Source organism: Macrosteles quadrilineatus, unplaced genomic scaffold (genome assembly GCF_028750875.1).
Source record: "Macrosteles quadrilineatus isolate MER2022 unplaced genomic scaffold, UCM_ALF_1.0 Scaffold_7__1_contigs__length_78375512, whole genome shotgun sequence".
In the NCBI taxonomy this organism is placed as follows: Eukaryota; Metazoa; Arthropoda; class Insecta; order Hemiptera; family Cicadellidae; genus Macrosteles; species Macrosteles quadrilineatus.
The window spans coordinates 66276534-66301605 of record NW_026542600.1 but is presented as its reverse complement, the minus strand read 5'-3'; the positions used below and the strand labels follow the sequence as shown (position 1 = coordinate 66301605).

Below are 25072 nucleotides of genomic sequence, written 5' to 3'. Positions count from 1 at the left end.
GTAAATGTGTGTGTTTGTGTGTGTACGGTGTGTTGTGGGTTCGTTTTCGGACTTATCTTTATGGTGAGCAGTGCGATCATCGAAGAATTCGTCTAATTTATAGTACGGTTTTTATATTAGATACTCTTTCCCATAATTTGAAATATTTTACTATTTTTTGACAATCTATATTTGTTGGATATAGAATTTTTTTGTGTTTCTTAAATCATATTTGTGTCTGTTATCTCTAAGCTTTGTGCGGTTTAGTTTTAGGAGGTTTATAACTTTCTATATAACCGTGTTTATAAATATCCACTGTAAACGGCATTTAGCTCAATGCGGTGGAATTTCCCTGAACTGGTAAGATACATATATAAATAGTGGTTTATTTATCTTTATTTTCGTCCCGGTTCAAAAATGGTTGTATCTACAACCATGGCTTCGACGCTAGCTGCACCATGGTCACGTAGGTACCATGTTGAGAAATATCACGTTGTTAAGATAATAATGTTAAATCTCCGGATAACGCATAGTGTTATCTAGTCGGCTCCCACAACGGTACAATAAAATAAGTCCATTACAGGCCTGTATTTCGTTCGCGAGAAGAGAATTATTTGTATTTTTCATAAAAATGTGAGTGTTCCAGTGCCTTTATTTTTGTGTTCATGTAAATACCCCTTGACGGTGTCCAAGTGGCGTAACATATTAACAGTATGATATTTCTCGAAATAGGCTGCCTACATGACCATGGCGCAACTAGCGTTGAAACCATGGTTGTAGATACAACTATTTTGGGCCGGGACGAAAATAAAGGTAAATAAACTACTATAGTTTTTACATAGAAATTTTGGGCTTTCAAAAAATATCCATACTTATTGAATACGCAAGCTATAAAACTCCAAAGTAGGGGTTTTCTTTTTGGAGAGATATTTCTTAAAACTGTAGAAACAGTTGTTACACAGCAATTTGAGATTTCGTACTAAACATTTGTAGTATTTGAATTATTTTAACCATCAATGACTGCATTGTTATTGATACTAACATACATTACATACAAACTGATGCTACATGCAAAGTTGTGTGTGCTTTCGTTTCTATTTTACCAACCTGAAAGAAAGCATGAAATTTAGCATAAAATGCACGGCCTTAACACGTTAATGGGTTTGAAGGTCTACAAATTACCATCAACAATTCAAAATTCCATTTCTGATCTTATTAATTAAGAAAATTAAATAAAATCCAAACCAGATTGTTAGGCTTTACATATTTCAGCGTGTAAAATGTTTTCAAGCCGTTATAACTTCGAAACAAAACTTGTTAAACTGATTTGAAAACTTTTCTTAAATTAACGATGGAATTTAACCAATACACTTTTGTTCAACCAAAAATTGTGAAATCTTTGTTTTAATTTACTGAGTTAATTTAAATGACACAATGCCATAGTAAATAGAACTGATCAATTTATATAAACCCCCCACAACCACATCACTGTCACGGCATGGTTTTAAGGTCCATATTGCTACCAACTATTTTATTTTATTTATTTATTTTATTTTATTTTATTTTGCTTCCAACGGTCCAAAACAAACCAATTTACAATTATTTTTTTATATAATGCTTACTCAATGTTCCTATAACTAAGGGTCAAGCCAAACATGCAAAGGGGCTTAAGAATCTACTTAATGAGAGAACTTGACAAGACAACAAGAACAACAACTAGAATCTGAGCAATGTTGACTAACAATGATAAATCTTTGATATAATTAACATTCAATAAAAATGTGTAGCCAACAAAGATAACAAAAATAATAACAACAACAACAACAACAACAAACAACAACAGCATCAATCAACAACTAAGCATCAATAACTTTTGAATTCCTGAAAATGATTAATTATACCGATATTTCAGTAATATCCACTGAAATGAGATCGCGTACAACTTTTCATTTTCATTACATTAATTGTTGAATATTTAAAAATTGAATATATATATATGATTACTAGGCTATATACAATATTTGATTACAAATAGAAGCGTGTAAAAATTGTAAAAAAAAATATTTTTGAGTGGAGCAAGCGAAACTTTTTGAGATCGGGACATATGCAAATGATATAATTGAATCATGCAATAACGACTGAACATATTGAATCCAAACTTACCAGAGTTATTTCGACAAACAGTGAGCGTGTTATTTGACAAACAAATTTCAATTTGATAATGCCTGTGCAATTTAAAACTAACATAAAATTTTTAAGTCCTTAACTTAGCCTTATGGACTGCTATGATGGTTACAAGATAACAACGTAGATGTAAACAAAGATCATAGCATATACTTCTTAGCAAGCTAATATAAAATATAATTACATTACAAAGTAAAAAAAAAACATTTGTGTAGTAACAATCACTGATCAAAGAAAATACAGAAAGTATTGCAGGATTTTAGAAAATGCAACTGATTAAATAGGTACAGCATTTTACAGATTGTATTTTAACTTACTAACAAACATGCCAAGCAAATGTTTATCCAAATCTACGAATAGGCTATTAGAAAACCGCCGTTTTACTATTGACCGAAAATAGTTACTGACTTTGAAGCAGAATGCATGTTGGAAATGTGCACTTATGTTGATTAAACGTTTCTTATTAGTAACAAATAATATTGATCTATATAAATGAGAATTGTAACAATCTTTTGAATCAGTTCTTAAATCAAAACATGTTTAAATACTATTATTAACATGAGGTTTTATTATTGTTTTTAGACCGTGCAAGTAGACTACTTCTCCCTATTGTAAGATCAAAATCTGAAACCTGTGTTTAATGTGGAAAATGGTTGATTGTGCAGATATCGACCAAATTTAATTATATTATTTTAGCAAATATAGAACTGATCTTATCTAAATGGGGGTTGAATATGCAAATTCAAATCAACAGCTGTTTAACTAATTAGCACATTGTCAAATCAACTTGATAGACTGAAACAATGCTTTAAAATTTGTGCGTTAAAATTTAAATATATTACCAGAAGACATGCGATAGTTTTGCACTATAGATCAGGCTGTGGAGGACCCGAGATATCGTTGGCGAGAATAAGAACAAGAACTATCAAGGGCTTGTTGATTGAGCTATTTTTGATAGGGAGGTTAAAAGCATATAAACAAAATCAGTAAATAGGTTAGGGACTCATATGATGAAGTATTGTATTGGTCATTAAAGGTTTTCTTAAGTTGTGTTATAGTCTATTTTTTAATTCACATTTTATTTAGAAAAGAAGATTATTTGTTTATTTTTTGCTCGCTCCGCTCAGTTGACGGACCTGAGATCACACATCTAGTTTACTTGGAGAAATTTGTTTTACATTATTATTTTAATAAACTTATACATTTATGGGGTGAGTAATACAAAACTGTTCTTTGTAAGAATGTCTTTGAAGCGGTACTAATCTTGCAATCAACTGTTTGTTTCCTCATGTATACAAAATTCCCCTTGCAAACAAACACTAAGTGTTATTTTGCATCTGTAGAGAGATTCCAACAAAGCTAGCTCTGTTACTTTAGTTACTGTTGAGTATTAAAAATAAAACAATCCTCTACAGTAATTTGAAAATTTAATCAAAACTCAGGGTAAATATTGTTAAATGTTGTAATAAAATATTCTTATAGAGCAAAAATGAAAATAAAATGTATTAAATATTTAAATTTAGGAACACATTTTCTTTAAGTAGTAATTTAAAGTTTTAAGCATTATTTAAACTGTGTTATTTAATGCTTACCATTTGAAAAAAGAATGTATACATTTGTACTTTTGTTGTGATAATTTTGCAGGTGCTTTAGTAAGTCTGTTCAATGTACCATAGAATTACTTAGCTAGAATTTTAATCGTTAAAATTACAATATCCTATGTTCTAAATTATTTATTTATATTTAGTTACTGGAGCTTCATTAAATGAAAGAATTGTTTTGTTGATTGTTAGATTAAATAAAATATTCACAAGTGCATGGAAACAGACTTTTAAAATGAGTATGAAGGGGCTGTAAATGATTCATGGAAATACTAGAGAATACATAGATTAAATGTCAGTAGATTTTTTATATTTTAAACTAAAAATCCTACAAAAATATTAAGTTAACATGAACAGTCTCATTAGATATTATTGTTCAATATACAATAACCACAAGCACACATAACTCAAATACACCACAAAATAGCTGCGATTGAAATAAAGGAAGGCGAAACACGTATTTTACACTCCAATATAAAATAATACCACTATGATAAAAATGCAAAATACATCTGTATTGCAGTAAAGTTGTATTGTATATTAAGTCTATCTTGAGAAACAGCAATCTTCTATAACAATGTTTGGCTACTGATATTGTTGTTTCTCATTGTTGCATTTACCCAAAAGTCACATTATTGTTTGTTTAGCTATACAGTGTAGGATACTGTATCAAGCTATATTAATTATATGTCAAATTTAAAGAAGAACAATAAGTTTGTTAACCCTTGTCAGGCCTTTGTTTTCCTACCGCTTTTCACGGCTGTGTTTCAAAACAAAATTATTGAAATCACTCATTAGAGTAGCCTAAATAAATCATAAGTTTTACATGAACTATTTGTAAAAATACTATTGTGTGTTTAAAGGGTTTATTATTTAAACTATATCAGTAAATGGTACACACTTCATGGAGGTGGACGAGCCCCTCAGGCTTGGGCCTTTCAAAATCATTGCCTATTCATGGAACATTGAATGAACGAGTGATGGCAGCTTTGCTACTGACAAGACTAAAGACCACCTGGTTGTTTAGCTAGGACAATCTACTAAAAACCCCAAGAATTAATGGAAGCTGGGTCCAGTTTTGAACTAACAAAAAGCTATCAGGAAACATAAACATTACCAATTACAAAATGCTGCAAAATATCAAATAGAATTGTAATTTACATTGATCACATCTAGAACCAATAACTATTTACATCTAGCAATATTCACACCAGAAATTATAACTCTCTAAACATTAACAGCCTTGGTAAAAAAGTATACAATCAGGTCTTTGATAGGTATTTTATAACTTTTTAATTTTGCCCAAACAGCCAATAACTAATTAATCCTTAAAGTAAGTTTTTAACTTTTTCTAAATGGAAATACATTTCTTATCTCACAACAGAACAGTTGTAAAGGTACAGATCTTCATTTTGGCTTTAGATTAAAGTAGCTTATTATACCTATTTGAGGAGTGTTTAATTGTTTGTGGAAGGTGGGAGATTATTTAAGTAGCGGTGGGAGTAAAAACGAGAATCTCATACAGTTTCATTCATCGTTCTCACCTGTGATCATGGACTACTGGATCTTCTTGTAAGTTATATAGATCTTAAGTCCATTGTGTGGATAGCAAATTGAAGAGGATAAAATCAATAACACTTGAATACAAATCAATACTCAATGACAGATGGTCTGTGTTATTTTAGGGAAATGCATTGATTCAATGTTGTTGCTAGTCTGTTATTGAGTTTTAAACTTAATTCATCTCTTAAAAAATAAATGGAAAAAGCTAAGTAATAATATTAATTAGAAAGATGACCTAAAATGCATTTTCCAAATTTTAAGAGAAAGAAATACTTTCAACAACTATACATTGTGTATTGTAAATTAACACATTTGTAATTAATGGGTGGTTCGCTTTAGTATTGGTTCCTAACACTGGTTAAAATCTTACTGATCGCCAAAGACTTACTATTTTGTAGTAATTCGGAATCCATTTTCACTTCCGTTCACCTGTCTATAAAATACTAGAGGATGAGTCTTTTTACAAGAAGTACTTCTTAATAACTGAGACCATACATATGACTACATATCTCAATTCACTACTTCACTTGAATACATAATAATAGTGTATTTAGTTTGTTTAGCACTTTCAAGAAAATGTTTGGGGTGTGTTTCTAACCTCATGCAGCTACTGTCTTTGAACTTCAGTGCTGAATTGGAGGGTTCTATCCCTGACTTATTCACACAAAAATCAAGGGGTTGGACAACATTCCCATAAACATATTTTTGTACTTTTGTTTGAAAAAATGCCAATGTCATAGGAACAACAGTAAAAAGAAAATCAATTCATGAGTACAATAGTGTTATAATTTTATCGCAATGTCTCGAGAAAAATTTAGTATACAGTATGTTTAGATTTTATTTTTCTAATCATATTTTGTAATTCAATTGTTTACTTTTTTTAAATACATTTTTAAGTAAAATTTATTTCTAAGAATATATGTGTTGAGAGAATATGAGATGATGAAGATCACACAAATTCCGAGAATGAACATAAGTTTTAACACATCCCTGTATGTCAGTTAATAAGAAAAATAGTAATAAACACACACAAAAAATAAAATCTGCATAAGTCATGTTGTTTTAGTATGAAATAAGACAGCTCGCTGTCATTAAAAGTCTGCTATGAAAAGATTGTTGTGGTGTTAATTTTCAAAAATTAAACTACAATGTAAATCAATAACAAAATAAACATCCACAAACCATAAAATATCCACTAATTTATAATATACATTATGTTATAAATTACAAATCTATTCCATTACAAGTCCATTCTGGTTCTAATCTTTATGTACATTATAAATTAGTGGGTATTTTAATGTTTGTGGGTGTTTATTTTGTTATTGGTTTTCTTTGTAGTTAAATTTTAAAAATTAACCATCACAACAATCTTTTCAGAGCAAAGACTTTTAATAACAGCGAGCAGGGGTATGTCATATACCATACAAAAACCACATGATTTCTGCAGATTTTATTTTTTGTCTGTTTATTACTATCTTTATTATTTAAAAAAGGTTGATATGTACAGAATGTTGCATAATCTGGTACCTATATTTCTATAAATCAAACACTGGTCATAATCATTAATGCCAGCATTATTTCTGGTTACCACAATTTTGCTTAGATTTTGAGGGAAAACAACTAGTCAATCTTTTTGTACAAAATCTTCAGATAGAATCCTTTCATTATGTACAGTCATAAGCTGTTATTCCAGTAGGTACACAGGTAATAATACTTGAATTAGAGTGTGTATAGGTAGTTATTTTACAAACACTCAGTTTTCGTATTATCCATTGCTCTGTTAGATTAAACAATGGATTAGCGTAATCCAACGAGTTAGTCATTGATTTCAATATCGCTGAATTGTTATATAAGAGTTTGAGCTATTTTTCTAGAAAACCTTTAGTTTATCAATTTCAAAACTTTATATCAGATTTATTTATATAGTTTTTCTTCAATTGTGAGTTAGGTAATGATTTAAAAACAAGAGAATTCTCTAGGTTAATGTCACACCAAATAATTAAGCTAAACACACTGTTCTAATCTGTTTATAAGATAAAACTGAGTTATCTTTTTCATGTCCACATGTTTTATGGCTTTTATCAACCACTTCCCTAATTATATCATTTGTCTCCTGCAAATGACAAACATTTTATGGTTAGTTTTCAATGTTTCAGTTTTTATTTGTTGCATGTATGGTATTTAATTTCTAGATGAATGAGTTCAGGCAAAAGACAGAGTCGAGACAAGTTCATTTCTGCGGCATAATTTTATGATGTGGTTTCTACCTGTGTCAAGATGAAAAGACTTAAAACACTTTTCGAGGTTTTTTTCTTATACAGTCTGATTAAAACGTCCTGGAATGTATTTTTTACTATTATAGATCAAGTAATGAGACTTTGTATATCAATAATAACCATAAAAGTCTACTTTTTAAAGCTGTTATTCCTTAAGAGGTATGGCCCACAAGGAGTCAGACAGAATTCTTAAATAGCAGCAAAGGTCAAGTCCCGAACTCAAACTGACAACCGAGTCAAAAATTACAACTGTTCAAAGGTTCATCGAATTTGGAATGCTATACGCTACCTCCTCAGTGGGCGCCTGCTAGAAGTCGGAAGAAAATCATACATGTAAGCTTAGGTCGATATGCACCCCAATATCCTGGGGGTCGGGTAGTTCCATACCCCTTGGTTTGGGCCCACCCAAAAACTATATCCTTGCTACGCCACCGGTGTAGCCTATGTAGTGGTTGTTACATGGTCGTTAACTTGTATATGCCCATTTTCAACCAATTTGAACTCTCACAGTGCTATGACTACCCCATCTGTAATTAAAATTTAAAAATTCCATCCGTTCAAGAATAAATATCATCCACCGTTTATTTATTTATGTTACACATGGTATTTATACCCAAGAATAAATATAACATGGTTCACTGAGATAATATGTTATAGAGAACTCATCTAAGATCCTCTGTTTCTCTTAAGCTCCTCTGTTGGATATTTTATGTAGAAATGTTGATCTTATAACTTAAGTAATGCCTATGAAAATATGCACTGTTCCATCATTTATTGACCCCTTGACTTGATCTCTCCAGATAATATAAACCTGATTTCTTGTATTAAGATAGTACAAGATCGGAACACAAGATTGCTAGCAATACCTAGAGCCATAGACATATTATCAGAAGAGCATCGCCAATATAAACTGAACTTATTGGAATAAAAGAAAACGAGACGACCTATGGCAGGAAAAACTGTTTTTTTATTATAGAGGCAATAATGATTGATGTTACCAAAGAGGATTAGGATTTGCTGTAAGTAGAAGGATGCAACACGTTTATATAAAACCATTATCTGACCAGTACTTCATATGGCTCAGAAACATGGATACTCAACAAAAAATAAGAAAGGAAAATAATAATATTTTATAAATGTGATATTAAGGAAAATGTTTGACCCAACACAAGACAAAAGTGAATGGAGCTGTATAAAGAAGCAGATATTGTTGGAGAGATAAGAAGCAAGAGACCAAGATGTAGACATGTGGACATGTACCAAGAAGAGAAGAGAAATCAAACCTGAAAAACATCCTGAAAGGAACGGTGGAAGGAAGAAGACCCAGGGGAATACCAAGAACTAGATGGTGGGATCAGGTCCAACAAGATATGAGGCTCTTGGGAATTCAAGAAGTTACTGAGGACAGGGACATATGGAGGCGCTGTCTTACTGAGGCGAAGTACCGACTGGGGTACAAATGGCCCCAGTATTAAGAGTAGTAAGTAAATAAGTAAGTAAGTAAGTATTAAGAGAGTAGAATGTTTGATGTTCGGAGCCCCCCAGAAATTTTAGTATTTTAAGGTGCTAAAATCCATTTTATAACACCTCTGAAGGTTCTAATGTGGAGAATCATCTAAGTGTAATCCTACACTAAGAGTAACCTTTAACAGTTCAGATATCTTTATGAACACGATCATCTCCCGCAGTGGTAAAGACTTTATCGTCGTCTTCTAAAATCACTGCAGTATCCAAATATCTTCCTCAGTAACAGAATCACCATCATCGTCTCCGGTAGTCACGAAAACACTAATGACGTCTCCCACGATCACGGTACAATGCCGAATATATCTCCAACCCCCTTGGGCCCCTTCCTGGATACCCTACTGGGCTACATCAATAGAACATTTTTCCAACGATACAGGGAACATAATACATGTCATCATAACAACTCTAAATCGATGATAACCAAAAGTAAAATCCAACTCTCACAATAACTTTTCCCAATTCCCTCACAATACTGAACAAAACCCATTCAAAACCATTAGAAAATGTACAAGAAAGAAATATAGAAACATGTAAATGGATCGAACACCCTACTAAACAAAAAAGAAGACTACACCAGCTTAAAATTTTTCAAATTAATATACAACATTAAAACAGACAAAACTGGAAACATAGTAATAAACTGGCAACACTACATGGATCAAAGCACCCGCCTGACCATTAACTAGGAAAGTCCAAACCACCCTCAACCTAATATGGCCCAAATGTCACACCCTTAGTGTAAGAAATGAAATGGAGGAGGAAAGATCTCCGTCGAATGTCCGTTGTCGTGTTGTCTGATCAACCCGACCACAATACTAGCGACATATGTAAATATTTTGATTTATAGTGTTAGTGATATCAAGATCAAATCATGAGAAGACCTCTGAAGTTGTCACACATGGTGGCGAAAGACATAACACAATCATCCTGCATGAACTCAGGTAACAACAACAAAGATAAATCTAATATAATTCAAGTTCTTGAAACTGAGACAGCAAAAAATGTTATATTTTTTGGACACTCACCGTACAAAAATCTTTTCAGTACTGATAGGTAGTCAGGCACTAGTAACTGTGGACATCGAAGAAACACAGAGCCAATGTTTGTAAGTTCAAGGAGATGAGATGATGAGGAACGGTTTTATTATGTGCGGAAGATTGTCACTTGCAACCAATCGTACTTCATAGATAAAGACTTACAGCTTAAGACTTGTCAGCTTTATTCACAGTTCATGAATAGTGATTGCGATTCTTAGGAATGTGAACTTGCTGAATGTTGAGAAAATACTTCCCATCACCACTGATATGGGAGAAAAACATTAATTTCATGATACTGTATTTTGATACAAGAGAAACACAACTGTGTTGGTAGAGTAAGTGACAGGCAAAAGTTTGGATAGAAAAATTAGGAAAATAATTGAGAATTTATAGAATAGCTACACAGTCTCACATTTTTAGGAGTAGAGGTGACGCTGATGACTCGCTGGAGCAATGACGCTCTTTCCTGTGTACCTCTAAAATATCTTCCAATGAAGATTCAGGTGATGTTGCTGTGATGTAAAGAGTAAATCTTAAAGCCGTGTAATACAATCTTATCCTTTCCTCAGCTACCCATTCATCCTTATAGTAGAAGTGTATAGTGTATCCTTATAGTGTATAGTAGAAGAGAATGTTCGAATGATGTGTTTGAGATAGTAAATAACTTCCTCTTGGGAGCCTTCTCATCGTTGGAATGTCCCACCATTGAAGTAGTGGACTTAGCTTGTAGGCTTCACAGTTCACACTGAACTAAACAGGGTAAATGTAACCACTGGATGTTTGAATGGGGAATGACTGTCAGTCGGTCATGAATCTAAGTGAAAAAGTTCAGACCATAAATCACATAGTCTTTTTAGTAAATTAGTGAATCTGGATTTTGATGGCTTTGTCCCTTATGGTCAACAAAGGAGACAGATATATCTAGATTTAAACGTCCCACCACTAATGATAGGTGGTGGACTACCCTCTTAGACTAGCGGTAATCTCTGCATCTTATACCAGGAAACATCTCAGTGGTAATAGGACAAAATGTAATCGTTTAAATCTATTTTCATTGGATTGAAACCACTAGACTTGAACTACACGCTTGTTAATGTGTCAATAATCCTACATAAGTGTTATTTTACAATGTGTGTATTGTGTTCATACTATCTGATGATTTAACAGGCTGAAGGAAATCAATAATACCTGCTGATGATGATATCTTGATATCAAAACATGTATAGATTTAACTGAGATTGAGCTCTACTGACAGAATTAAAGTGGTATAGTCTTACAATATAAACTGTGAACCATGATCTGACTATCGTAATTATGTTGGTGGTTCACACATTCAACCATATCTTCTAAGCAAAAGAAGACATCTTCTACTAACCAAGTTCTTTCTTAGAAAAACTCTTTTAGCGAATTTCCCATATAGGGAATAAGCTATTACCTTAGGTCTCATGGTAAGACCTAGACCCGGGACCGATTTACTATTTCGTTTTGAGATCCCCAGAGGCCAAAAACACCATCCGTTCAAATTCATATATGTGTCCGTTAGTGCGATAACTCGAGCAAAAATGATCCGATTTTGATGAAATTCGGTACAAACGTGTAAACCTACATTTATTCTAACGAGTTTGCGAACCGGCATAATCGGACTTTGGGAACGGGGGTTTATGGGTGGTTTTATGGGGTAAAAATTTATTTTTCCCATTTTTGTCCCTAAAAACACAAAATTTTATAATTTCTCTCCAAACCAAATGAATGTCAATTTAATAGGAAATAAATCTGACAATTTTTAGGGAATATTTAATAGAAATACAGCCAGGTAAATGGAAATTCGCTTAGTCTGCAGGTTTGCTGCGGGGGAATTTTGTATATACAGGGTGACACACGGGAGACAGGCGGTTTTCATCTACGTAGTACTGAGAGTGCGGTGGTGGGAAGTGGTTCTAGTGGGCTATCTGCTCAACACAAACACCATTCTATTAACTCAGTCACTATGGAACAGTGGGACTTGCAATGTCGATTGTTTGTCTATGACAGTTTTGTGAGAAGTGGTGAGTCTATTACAGCTACACAGCGATAGTTTTGTGCACGGTTTAATGTTGGTCAACGTTGAGCTGTTCCGAGCCAAACAATCCTCAGATTGGTGAAATACTTCAGATTGACTGGAAAAATACTGGATTCAAAATTTGTCTAACCGATTCACCATTAATTTGTAGCTTACTTGCATGACGTCTAGCTGACTGTCCAGGGCTTCTGACTACCGCTTCCCTTGCCTTCTCAACATTTTCTGGCGTTGTAACACTGCGTTTTAGACAAGGATGCTTTTTATCCAGTTAACTGAGTATCCAGTGACTGAGTTAATGAAATGACATCTTGTGTAGAGCAGAACTATGCCTACCCAGACCACCGCACCCTCAGTACTACGCAGATGAAAACCGTGCGTCTCCCATGTGTCACCCTGTATTATAACTGATGAAACTGCTATCCTAAAGTCAAACTTTTTTATTCAACCAACTTTTTCAACTAATTTTAATGACAGTATTTACTGAAAAATATAAATTCATTTGATTAGTTACTAAACCTTGCCTTTGGGATAAACCTGTTTGTAAACTCATGTGTAAAATGTTGGTTGCAGACTTTTCCTGACAACTGGATGGTTGACCTGTGAGTGTTTCCCTCAGGTTTGTCAGGAAGTGAAACATACAACATGTGAACTGAAGGGGAATGTTCACCTGGTTTGTGTTGGAGTCTCTCCAACCTTGCATTACACTGACATCAGGTAACCACCAAGGCAACACGAATCTCAAATAATTCACAACATTTTTATATGTTCCACCTTCATATCCTAGGATGATAGGTTCTAGCGCAGCAACGTTTTACACATTACTTCAAGCTATATCTATAGAGTCCATTAGTACAATAACGATGTGTATTAGTGACTCAAATGAGTCAATTTCGGTAGTACTTAAGTCCCACGGGGCGTGAGACGTCAGGGTTAACCTCACATTGTGAAAATACCTTCCTTGAGAACGACAAATATAGTGAATTTCCTGTGACATCACCAAGCGTGGCAACAATCCACGAACGGATTAAACAGGTTTAATATTCAGTCGTGAACAGTTTGCATTTTTGCAGTCCTGACTGTTTTTGCGGTTTTTGTGTGCTCGTGTTGTGGTGGTGTTGTGCAACTTCAGTAGTGGGCTATGTCAAAGCCATTGGGGACACGTGTAGTGTTCTTCATTGCAATTTAACTTTGAAGTTCCTTCAATCGTACACTACAGAAGCGTTTTTAACCAAAAACCCAACGTTTCTTCTCTTTTCCGATCGGTTCCTGTAACCTCAGTTTTTTGGCTGAAATGCGACTAAAAACAGAACTTACAACCTGTAAAACTTTCAACCTACTATGCCATCATTGTCTTAACTTGACAACTAAAGTGCTTAAATTGCACTAACATGCGACTAAAACCTGAACAACTGCACAATTCTCAAAAATACACTCTACCATCGTTGACTTCCTGAGGCAAACTGAATCCAAAAGATAGACTATGAGGCGTAGCTATACTGTTAAGTTATACTGCATTAAAACATGATTGTTTGTTTAGTGTAGTTTTTTTTTTTGTTGATATTAGTTAAATATTTCAGTAAATTCAATATTTTTGAGTATTTGATAGATCTAGGCAACCAATCTTTAAGATTTGCTGTTCGCTGTTACTTAGGAACACTGCATTTTTCAACATGCTATACAATGACCGTCAATTCAGGATTGTGAAGATGAATCATTCTCAAATCAGACTATATTGTAATGTAATTTCATTTGTGCAATTTAGTTTCAGTCAAAATGTCACAAACGTTACCTTGTGTGCATGGCCTTATGGTACATTCAAAGTAAACAAACACATCGGTCACTTAATTGCATTGAAACACCTGCTATTGTGTCACAGCGCTGTACAACGGGTTGAATCCTTCTCCAATCTTCAACAGCTTGAGGTAAGAATGATAAACATTTTTTCTTTTAAGTATCTAAAGAGTATTGGGAAATATATCCTAGTTTTGTAAGAAGTTAAATAATGACCGTAGCACACGTACCCACCACTTTCCTCACTGTACCTAACTTCACTGTAATTCTTTTCCTTCAATAATACAATGTTCGCTTTGATTCAACTTAAGGCATGGATCTTCTTGAACCTTCAAACTGTGTGTAATCATACTGACCATGATCAGGATATGAATATCAAATTGCAGTAACATGCTCCTACTGGCTCCAACTTCTTCTATGTTTGGACAAGAGTTTGGCCCCAAGCTGGCTGAACTTGAAGGATGCTATGAAAAATGTTGAATGAAATATGAGGTTTGTTCAAAAAGTAACAAACGTTTTGGAATAAAACTAAAAGTTTGTACAGGGCAAAAAATTATATTAATTAAAAAAGCCACTAAAATACTTTCGCTTTACATAGTTGACAAAGAATGGTTGTAGAATGGCTCGCGGCTTTAAAATTCCTTTGTCATTGAACTCTGCCATCTGCAAGCTCAGCCACTTCATGACACCAAATTGTCCTCCAAATTGTGCCAAATTGTGTACCAAATTGTGTTGTGTTCCTTAATTGTCCCCAAAGCGATGTGCTGCCACCCAAGTCTCATTTTAGGAAATAGTGGAAGTCACTCAGAGCAAGGTCTCTGGATTGTAGAGGGTAGTTAAGGGGGAATCTCCCTTTTAAATTAAAAAAGGAGATCTTTGTGTGCGATTGGTTGTGTGAAGTTGAGCATTGCCATGCATAAAAAAATTCTTACATCAACTACTTTAGTTTTCGAACATAGGAAGTAAGGCTTCAGTCGTCACAATCACTAACACTAAGTACTAGGTCTTCTGGGTACGACTGCATGGAATACTAGGAGAAACACTAGTTGCTGACTTTAGTTTTGACATTTTGAAACTGAATGAAGGATTTCTGGACAAAGTACAGAATGCAGTCTATGTTACTCTCTATGTAATTTTATACGTTGTGTCTGAGCACTTCACACACTTAACAATACATTTATATAAGTTTTACGTTTATGCTTAACAAAAACATACTACAGATAACTCAGCAATCAGCATAGTACATGTTATTAATTTTACAGAGAGTAAACAAAAGTATGTCTTATAACATTTGAAACATATATATATTTACACTCATACTATTTTAAGAAGACGTCCATATTTTATGATGAAACGTATATATAAAAGATGGTAGTGATTGATTACAGATATTACTTTACACCTAGTGGTATTTTAACTATAGCAAACATTTTAAACTTTAACATTGCAACAACAGCCAGCCCAACGACACTTTCGCTGTTATGGCTGCTAGCTGTGAATGGAAAGACATTAAGTAGATGAATGAGTCTACACTAGAGGGTAGGTGATAAGCATGCCCCTATTGGCGTCAGACAGAAACGTTCTTTACTTTCTGAACAGCCCTCGTATGTTACCACAACAAGTAGAATGTAACGATCAATCATAATCATTGAGCTTGATCTCTTAAACTACAAAGTCTAGTGGTCATAGACATAATATAGTTTTAGATGTTTTCAGTCAGTAAATCTAACTTCACTTCGGTTGAGAGAACTAAATGGAGAGGTTTTCTCAGGACTATCACACCTAGCTTCCGTTGATCTCCGCAACAACCAGTTGTCTTCACTCAACTTCTCTGTATTTGCTCGACTACCAGCCTTGCAGCAAATATTCCTTATTGGTAAACTTCAGTGAGTGTTGTCTTTCACCCTAATTGGAATCATCATTATATGATAGCTTTGGCTTACTGCCTCATGTCATGGAAAAATACCACAGTGATTTGATCAGTGATAGTCTGATATTGCAAATATGTCATTGATGTATTGTATACTATCATCTTTTGGTGAAGTGTTAAAAAGGTAAAGAGATAGATAAAATAATGTTATTTTTACTTCCTAAACCATCTTGTTGTTTGAAAACATTTGAATTAATAGATCCGAAGACAAAATGCTTTTGGGACTCAAATTAATCCTTACATTTTTAAATTTTTCTACCCTTTTTTTCTTAGAATGCTTTTCATGAATTACAATACCATACCACTATACCCTAAAGCACTCCATGAAGGTGTAATATTCTAAAATTCACTTTGGAGACTGCAGAGAAGTAAGTTGCAGAGAACACGCTCAAGTGGCGTCTAGCACTAGTGCTGGTGTCTAGGGCAAAGTCCACCACCATTACCATCTTAATGCTCAAGGTGGAGGAAGACCCCGTGCATTGTGTGATAGGAATTTCCACACAGTGCTTGAAATTTAGGCTCTTCCTTGGTCGCCTCATGTATATATCCGCATACCAGAGCTGCATTCGCACAGTCGTCCAGTGTTTCCTCTGTACCTGCTTACTTCTCTGTGGTTTGACTATTGTTTCATCAAATTTTTAGGTAAACAGCAATATGATAAGTAAACAGATCTTTGTGCAGGCAACAACTGGACGTGCGACCCAGGATTGCTATGGATCATTGCCAATGAAAGTCACTCTGTTGGGTCCAAGGTCCGAGATAGAGATGAACTCTACTGTGAAGGGAAGAGCAAGACATGGCCTAAGCCTCTGGTCCCAGTCATGAAGTTCATTAAGGTTAGAGTCCAAACATTACACAGTTTAGAAAGAGTGTTTTTATTAATGTCAGGGTATTTACGCTTTATAATATGTATTATACTAACACTTTGAACTTCATGAATTATTTAGTGATTTAATCACGGCTATTTTATCATGCTTATCCTCACCTTATGAAGACAGGAATCGAAATGATATAAAAGGTTTTTGGAGAACTGAAATACAGTAAGGATAAGCAAAAAGTAGCAAAATATCTAGTTTGAAGTCCAGCTTACAGGAATCAATCTATTCAAACTATTCAAACCTTCCACAGTTTATTTTAGGTTGACCTCTCCAACCAATCTCTACCACGTACAGTTGCACACCAGACCAGACTGAGATGGGATTCAATGGTGTTGTCTCTCGGTTGGAGGGACAACACCGTAAGTGTGTATTCCTCCAACTCCAGTAACCACGCTGGGTGCTACTGGATTAAGCTAAAGAAAGTAGTATGGTCAGGAACAGCATGTTTAAAATAGGACGCAGCGTTATGACGTTTTACGGCTACACCACTGCTACCGGTATTGTCATTGGTTTAATCAATTGGTTGAACATTACTGTACTGGGAAGCATGATTACAGATTGTATTTTCAAAACCTTCACATTTAATTAATGTGAAATGTATAATAACCTCATGAAACATAATGGTGTGAATCGTTGGCTCGGTCGGTAGCGCGACGGACTACAAATTCATGGCAGCGAGTGAGTTTGCGTCCTGGCACTCGCCACTATATTTTATTAGTACAGTTCTCTCTTGGTTCCGTCTCACCCCCTACTTTGCTAGGTGCGTTCCACACACAAACTATGTAGATAGCCAAATGTCAGATACAAAGAGACTGAAAATTGTAAATTATGTGTACAGGTTATGCAGAGCCAATGCCCACCTCCATGTAACTGTTCTGTAGATCATGTGGTGAGGGCCTACACGTATCTGGTGACCGAGAGAGGGATGCTTCTACCCCACATCAAGGTCAACTGTAACAGGCGCAACTTTACCTCGATGCCAACACATTTGCCTGACTACACAACAGCTCTCTACCTGAGGGGAAATCATGTAAGATGCTGTGTCAGTAGGTTACCTGTATACAGAGCCAATAAAAACTAGAAGGGGAATCAAACATAGTGCATCTTTCTGTGCAGTGAAAATTAACTTTTTTAGTGACATAACCACTTTGTCAATTTCTCCAAAATGAGGTTGTTTGGGGATAGCCTAAAACTTTAAACTACAAACCCAAATGAAGTGATGCCTCATTTGAAAGACCTTTATGAAGGAAGAAAACCGCATAAGAGATATTTCTCTTAAGGCAGAATTGAAAAGTGAAATAGGGATCCTGAGAATTTTTATCAATGCTGTACATTTAAGATCATACACTCAAACATTATGCACCATAAATAATATGTTTTTAACTGTAAAATATAAAAATAGTACATTGTACTATAACCTACCATTGCATATTTTCAAGGTGAGGTGTACTTGGAAAATAATCCAGCACTGATACTCAACCACTATTTTACGTTTTCTGTTGTTTTAAAAAGTGTTTGTTTAGTTGCTGTAAAAGAATATTATCGTGAGTTCCATACGTATATACAGACAAACATAAATATCAATAACTTAAAAAATACATAAGTCATATTTGGTGTCAAGTGTAGTAAGGCGGTCATAAATTTCACTTTGGAAATAAGAAAGATTGTTGTTGCTACTGTGGTTATTAGTGGGGATATTGGATTGTAAGTTAGATAGACCCTAAAGAAAACTGTGTCTGATTGTTATTTGGCACCTAAAACCCCCAACTGAGAAGTATGTTTTCATCAATTACATGGGGCTTCAGAGCAAATAAGGAGTGGAAATAAAAGGAGAGTGAGAACTTACTTTCTATGGCTTTTTCCCATGAAAGAAAACTTTTTAATTGTAATGCATTCATAATATGTGATGTGGAAAGCGAAAAGAGACCTCTTGTCGGTGATGCAAAATTTTCAGTACGGCGGATATAAGTAATTAAGGTCAAAAATGAATGAATGAATGAAATGGATGAATGAATGAAATATACGTTTATTTCCAAATAATGTATACAGAAAGAAACATACTTTTTAATACATAATATGCTCACAATTACAAAATATAATCTAAGACTATGAATAAAAAAGAACATAATTAATTTGTTCTTCTAAATTTTCTGTAATAATTAATTTGATGATTTTATGAAACACAGCAGACATAGGTAGGTGCTGCCTGAGCGTCTGCAGGGTTGCTATTTAATAAATATCGATATTTGGTTTTTTATCGACTGTTATACCTCATTTAACATAGAACAGGGCAGTATCGGTTAAAATATCGAATTGAAGATGTAAAAGGTGGAAATCAATCATTTTCTTAGCCTCTGCCTGCATGGTCTGAGAAAGGTACCTCTTGTCGCTCAATGTTATTTCGCCATAACGACAAGAGGTCCCTTTTCTAATATTCACTTTATAAACAGACTTTAGTCCAAAAAATGAATTGTCCTGCATTCTAGTGGGACTTTAGAGAACTGCAACAAAGTTCAGTTACGGAGAACAAAATATCTCACAAATTTTGCGGTCCCGGCAAGAGGTACCTTTTATTATCTTATGGTGAAATAACATAGGGCCGACAAGAGATCCCTTTTCTGAAAAGCGATTTTTACGACATGCTTTGATAAAAAAATTAATAAATGAAAACTACTGTGAGTATTGCCTCTAAAGAGGACATTATAAGCTTTCTTTTAATACCAAAATCGTTTATTAAATAAATAAAAAAACTTGTTTTTATGCGTATTTGAAATTTTCAAAATGTTTTTTTCTCAAAATGACCCTCTTCCATAGCAAAATTTTAGAGTCCTATAACTTTAACAACAACAAATCGTAGATACTTCCTTGTACTTCCTTGTAGACTTGCACCAAGTGATTCGGAGTTGAATAAGGAATTCAAATATTTATAATAATTTTTTTTTTTTCAAAAATTCCCGACGAGAGATTCCTATTCGCTTTTGACATCACATATTCCTAAAAATAAAGCCAAAATATGTTACCCTGTTTGGGTTAGAAATATGTTGTTTGAATGTTCAAATAAATCTTTAAAAAATACATTTGTTGCAGTTGACTTCTGTTGAGGAGTTGGTGTTCAACCCACACTACCAAAACGTACGAGAAATCTACTTAGATAACAACCAAATTAAAAGTGTGAACATACTAGAGGGAAGTGACTGGATCAACAATTTTGGTGTGTTGAATCTTAGAGGAAACCAGCTTAAACAGGTAACAGTCTTTTATTTGTTTTTTATGAATCCCCTCAGAACTATGTTTTGGCTGGGGAGTAAATCTAGACATTACAAACAAAGTTGCCAATGTTTAAAGATTAATATTAATTTTGTGTCTTTTATGGAAAGTCAATTTATATTTAACTTGAACTTCCATTGGCTCTTTAATGGAAAATAAGTGGTTTCCACTATAATGTTTATCGTTAACATAGTAAAAATAATCATCCTAGTCCTAGACATAGTATAACTTTTGATTGCTCATTTTATATGAGGCTATTGCATTCTTTCCTTATTTTGTCTGTCGTACATTCATATACGAGAGGAGCATGTTCAGAATCCAAGTAAATAAGAAGGTGAACAATATAATAATGCTAAATGGATGCCTCTGATAATAACAATCAAACAAAATATACAACCTCAAATCCAACAACAACAACATCTGATGGATCCAAATCCTTGTAAAGTTTCAAGATTAGGATCACTGAGCAGTGAGGTACAGAGGAAACTTAGTTTATCGAAGGACCCTGAGCTTACAGCTCTACAGTAGTTTTTTTGCAGGAAATATACCTATGAAGAGCGAGAAAGAGCTCAAGCACAGCTGAGCACTGTGCAGAAATTCCTATAGCACTGGGTCTTCCTCCAGTGAACATTGTAGTACAGGGCGAGGGGGTGGTGTTGGACTTTGCTCTGATCCATGAACCAGTTACACTAGTCACAACCACAATGTAGACACCATTGAATGTTTCCTTTCTACCCTACGTCTCTTTGTTAGTATATAAACTTATAACAGCTTCATTGATGAGTCCATGAAATTTACTAGTATGGTACCGCCACTTTTTCCTTCGCCATAACTTTAACCCAGGTACAAACAAATTGAAATTACTTGACAATCAGACATTACTTTTTTTTTATAAAATACATTACTTTTTATATCACTTTAAAATAATAAAATAAAAGTTAATTTTAGCTGCAATATTATGTTGCGAGTTGTGTTGTAATGGATTTTCATTTCTGTGCAGATCCCACTATATGCCCTCGACCATGCGTTCCAAAGCCATCATAAGCTGAGCCATATCTACCTCGGCAACAATCCTTGGAAATGTGATTGCAAATTCACCATTCACTTTCGGGTACTACTTTACACATACTCTATAATTTGTTTATGGCTGGGTGATTACGTTCATCTCTGTTTTGAAATATATAGTGTGGAGCTTGGTAATTTTTTTTTTTTAATTTCTCACTGTAGTGGCACTGAACATCGGATTGATAAAAACCTCTCATCACTACGCTGACCACTCTCCTTTCTCATCAACCAAGTGTGCCACTATATTGTAAATTTAAAAAAGGTAACTTATCACGCTCCAACTCAAATTTTCATTATCTCTTAAGATTAAATTTAAACTCAGAATTAAGGCCTGTTTTGCCAGAAGCGTCTGGTGCGTCTATCGCTCGGGGTTATTTTGCCAGAAGCGTCCGTTCCTTGCGATTATTGAATCAGTGAGAGGTTAACTTTGATGGCAAAAGGAGTGCTGTTTCTGAAATGAGCTGTAAAAAGCAAATAGTATTTGTTAGCTGAGTTACGTTTTTTTAAACAGTTTTAAAAATAAAAAACTCGTTAAAATTCCAGAAATGTTAAAATTGTAGTAGGAGTTGTTTTTTTGGGGTGAAGGGGTGTGATTTTTGGAAAATACCCAAACAGATTTAATGGAAAATTTTATTCCTGGCCATCAATATTCTTTAAAATCTTTGTTACCTCTTTGCCAATTAAAAAAGGAAATTTTATATCAAAAAAGTTATTACCTCTTTACCAAGTAAAAAAAACCTGTTATGTCGTTTTCAGATGTCTGCCATGTTGGATTTTTTTTTTGGGGGGGGGGGGTTAAAAGTTGTAAATGGGACTGTTGAAAGTTTTAGTGCTAATTTAAGGTAACGTTGTACACTGTTGTATGGTTAAGAGTAAAAGTAAACTAAGGAGAATACAAATCATTAAAAATATTTGAAAAAAAATACTTAGGCAGGGAAAAGTAGTGAAAACCATTAAATATAAAAAAAATACCATATTTTGAAAGTAGGTAGACGTTTTTTAGGGTTTAAGATGTGTGATTTTCGGAATACGCCTAGGAGGGTTTTGTAATTCCTGAACATTAAAACATTTCAAATCTTAGCTCTTACCGTTTTTGGGTTTTAGCCGGTTTAATCAAACATGTTTTATCGTTTTAGATGTCAACCATTTTGGATTTTTTGGTGGGGTTTAATTTGAAAATGGGACTTTTGGAAATTTTCTGGATTATTTTAGTTCCACCCAATTCAAATTTCAAGTTTCTAGCAGGTTTCTAAACGGTTCAGATGAGCATTCCAAAGTCGGCAACTTTCAATGCTATTCCCCATAAGAATAATAATAATGTAAAGGGGGATAGTTATAAAAACGAGGGTTAATATTTAATAATGTCACTTTTCGGAATTTTCAGCTGAGTTAGTTTGTTAACTGATTAAATAAAACACAACTTAAATAAATAAATAAACATCAAAACAAGTGTTTCTTCAACTAATAATCGCTAGCGACTGCGTCTCCGTCTGCTCCAGGAGCAGTGGGCAGCAATAGACGCTAGCGGCTGTAGCGATAAACGCTGGTGGCTGTAGCGATAGACGCTAGCGTCTGTAGCGATAGACGCTGGTGGCTGTAGCGATAAACGCTGGTGGCTGTAGCGATAGACGCTAGCGTCTGTAGCGATAGACGCTGGCGGCTGTAGCGATAAACGCTGGTGGCTGTAGCGATAGACGCTGGCGGCTGTAGCGATAGACGCTGGCGGCTGTAGCGATAGACGCTGGCGGCTGTAGCGATAGACGCTGGCGGCTGTAGCGATAGACGCTGGCGGCTGTAGCGATAGACGCTGGCGGCTGTAGCGATAGACGCTGGCGGCTGTAGCGATAGACGCTGGCGGCTGTAGCGATAGACGCTGGCGGCTGTAGCGATAGACGCTGGCGGCTGTAGCGATAGACGCTGGCGGCTGTAGCGATAGACGCTGGCGGCTGTAGCGATAGACGCTGGCGGCTGTAGCGATAGACGCTGGCGGCTGTAGCGATAGACGCTGGCGGCTGTAGCGATAGACGCTGGCGGCTGTAGCGATAGACGCTAGCGTCTGTAGCGATAGACGCTGGCGTCTGTAGCGATAGACGCTGGCGTCTGTATCGATAGACGCTAGCGTCTGTAGCGATGAACGCTTTTGGCAAAATAGCCTAACCTGAAACAATGCAAAGCAGTGAGCAGCAATTGACGCGGAGCGATAGACGCACAAGACGCTTCTGGCAAATCGGGCCTTTAATGCAACACCCACCAATCCCTAACAACCTAATGCTATGTTAAAATAAATTTAACATTAATTTATAGTTTTTACTGTGATATAATAGAGGTTTGCTGTGGTTTCAGTTCATTTTGAACTGTGTAAAAATATTAACAGTTTTTTTTTTGTAATGGAAAGTCATGTCTTATGTTGATGCAGGGCCCTAGGCTTGAGAGTACTACACTTATCTAGATACCTCTATCGGACTTTTAGTTTATAGTGAGTGTCCAACCATTGGGTGGCAGATCCACCACTTAGCATATCGTAGAACGGTAGAACCTTAAGAACCATCGCAAGTAGAACCTTAAGAAATGCAATTTGAGAAAAATCAGCTACATTACTTTTAAAACACTTGAATATTTCATTTATCACATAATTGTATTAAACGTGTAAATTGTCATAACCACAACATAACATGACAATGGTATTTTAGTCCTAGCTTACAGATATTTACTCTAGTTCAATAGATTATTGTAATAGCCCTATAATCATTTATATTTATATTTCTTTATATTATTTACATTTATATTTCTTTAGGACTTTATAAAAAAATACAACGCAATAATAAAAGATGTTGAAGATATTCGATGTGAGTCAATCAGTGGTAACTTAAACTCAAATAAATTGGTAAGTAAATAGCAACAAAATCAAAATAAACTATAGCTTAGTTAACTATAACACCTAATTACTTATTTGACGTTTTGGTAGATCAACATTTAGTAATATTTATGAGTTTCTAAGATGATAGGCCTAAGTGAAATGCGAGTGATTATAATAGACCAGATTGCACAATCACTTTGATCTCATTATACCAAAGTGCACAAATAATCATCTTCCACCTGAGCTTTCCCAATTTATTTTATTTGGCCCTCTCACTCTTACTTTCAGGTGATAACTCCACAAAGAAGTGGATTCTCAATTTTTTTCTCACTAGAAGTGACAACTGAGGTTTCATTTGAGCCCTAAAAGACAGCGTATGCTCACTCTGTCATCCAAAAGACCAAATAACCCTCTGAACTAGAGAAAAATTAGTAGCTTTTTGATGGTTCGAAACTGGACCCAGCTGTTACTGATCATTGGGCTTTAAATAAATGATCCTGACTAATGAAACCGCAGATCTTAGTCAGTAACAAAGCTACACAGGTCATCACACACCATTCTACACTCACCCTTCACTCATATTTGGGGTAAAATACGCACCTAGGCATCCCCATCTCAATGATTGATAATTGATAATTGATTTAGTTTTTCCTATACGTTAGCCATACTCTTGGCAGTTTAAATCCAAGCACAAATCTTATAAATCCTTTGCAGTCCAAACTATAGGTTCAAAAAAGGTTAGATTACCGAATACATTGTAAACTTATTCATAGTAAAATATATGTTTGGATTAGTGCAATTTGTAATTGATATTTTTCAGATAATATTACTGAACCGAAAGGACTTGTGCCACAGGGAAGACTCGGTGAAACTTAGTTTTGTAGACAAACTGAATATCTTCCTGGCTTGCATGATCCTGCTCGTCATGTCAGTGTTCCTTTACAACCTGACAATCTACAAGACCACGGGACGTCTACCTTGGATGGTGGCTAAACTGTTTTGATGTGTGATCTGAAATCAATCTGATTAACAAAGTATAGTATTTAAAAACACAAACA

The 25072-nt window shown here is 34.7% G+C and overlaps 1 protein-coding gene across 1 annotated transcript; it reads left to right on the top strand.

The window, feature by feature from the left end:
- Positions 1-5301: 5301 nt before the first annotated feature.
- Positions 5302-25072, top strand: LOC128998781 (protein singed wings 2). The gene is made up of 10 exons (XM_054425133.1): positions 5302-5336; positions 12797-12940; positions 13989-14148; positions 15734-15893; positions 16629-16783; positions 17664-17855; positions 19913-20071; positions 21093-21203; positions 23952-24041; positions 24835-25072. The coding sequence occupies exons 1-10, from the start codon at positions 5317-5319 to the stop codon at positions 25015-25017; spliced, it is 1374 nt and encodes a 457-aa protein (XP_054281108.1). The 5' UTR covers positions 5302-5316; the 3' UTR covers positions 25018-25072.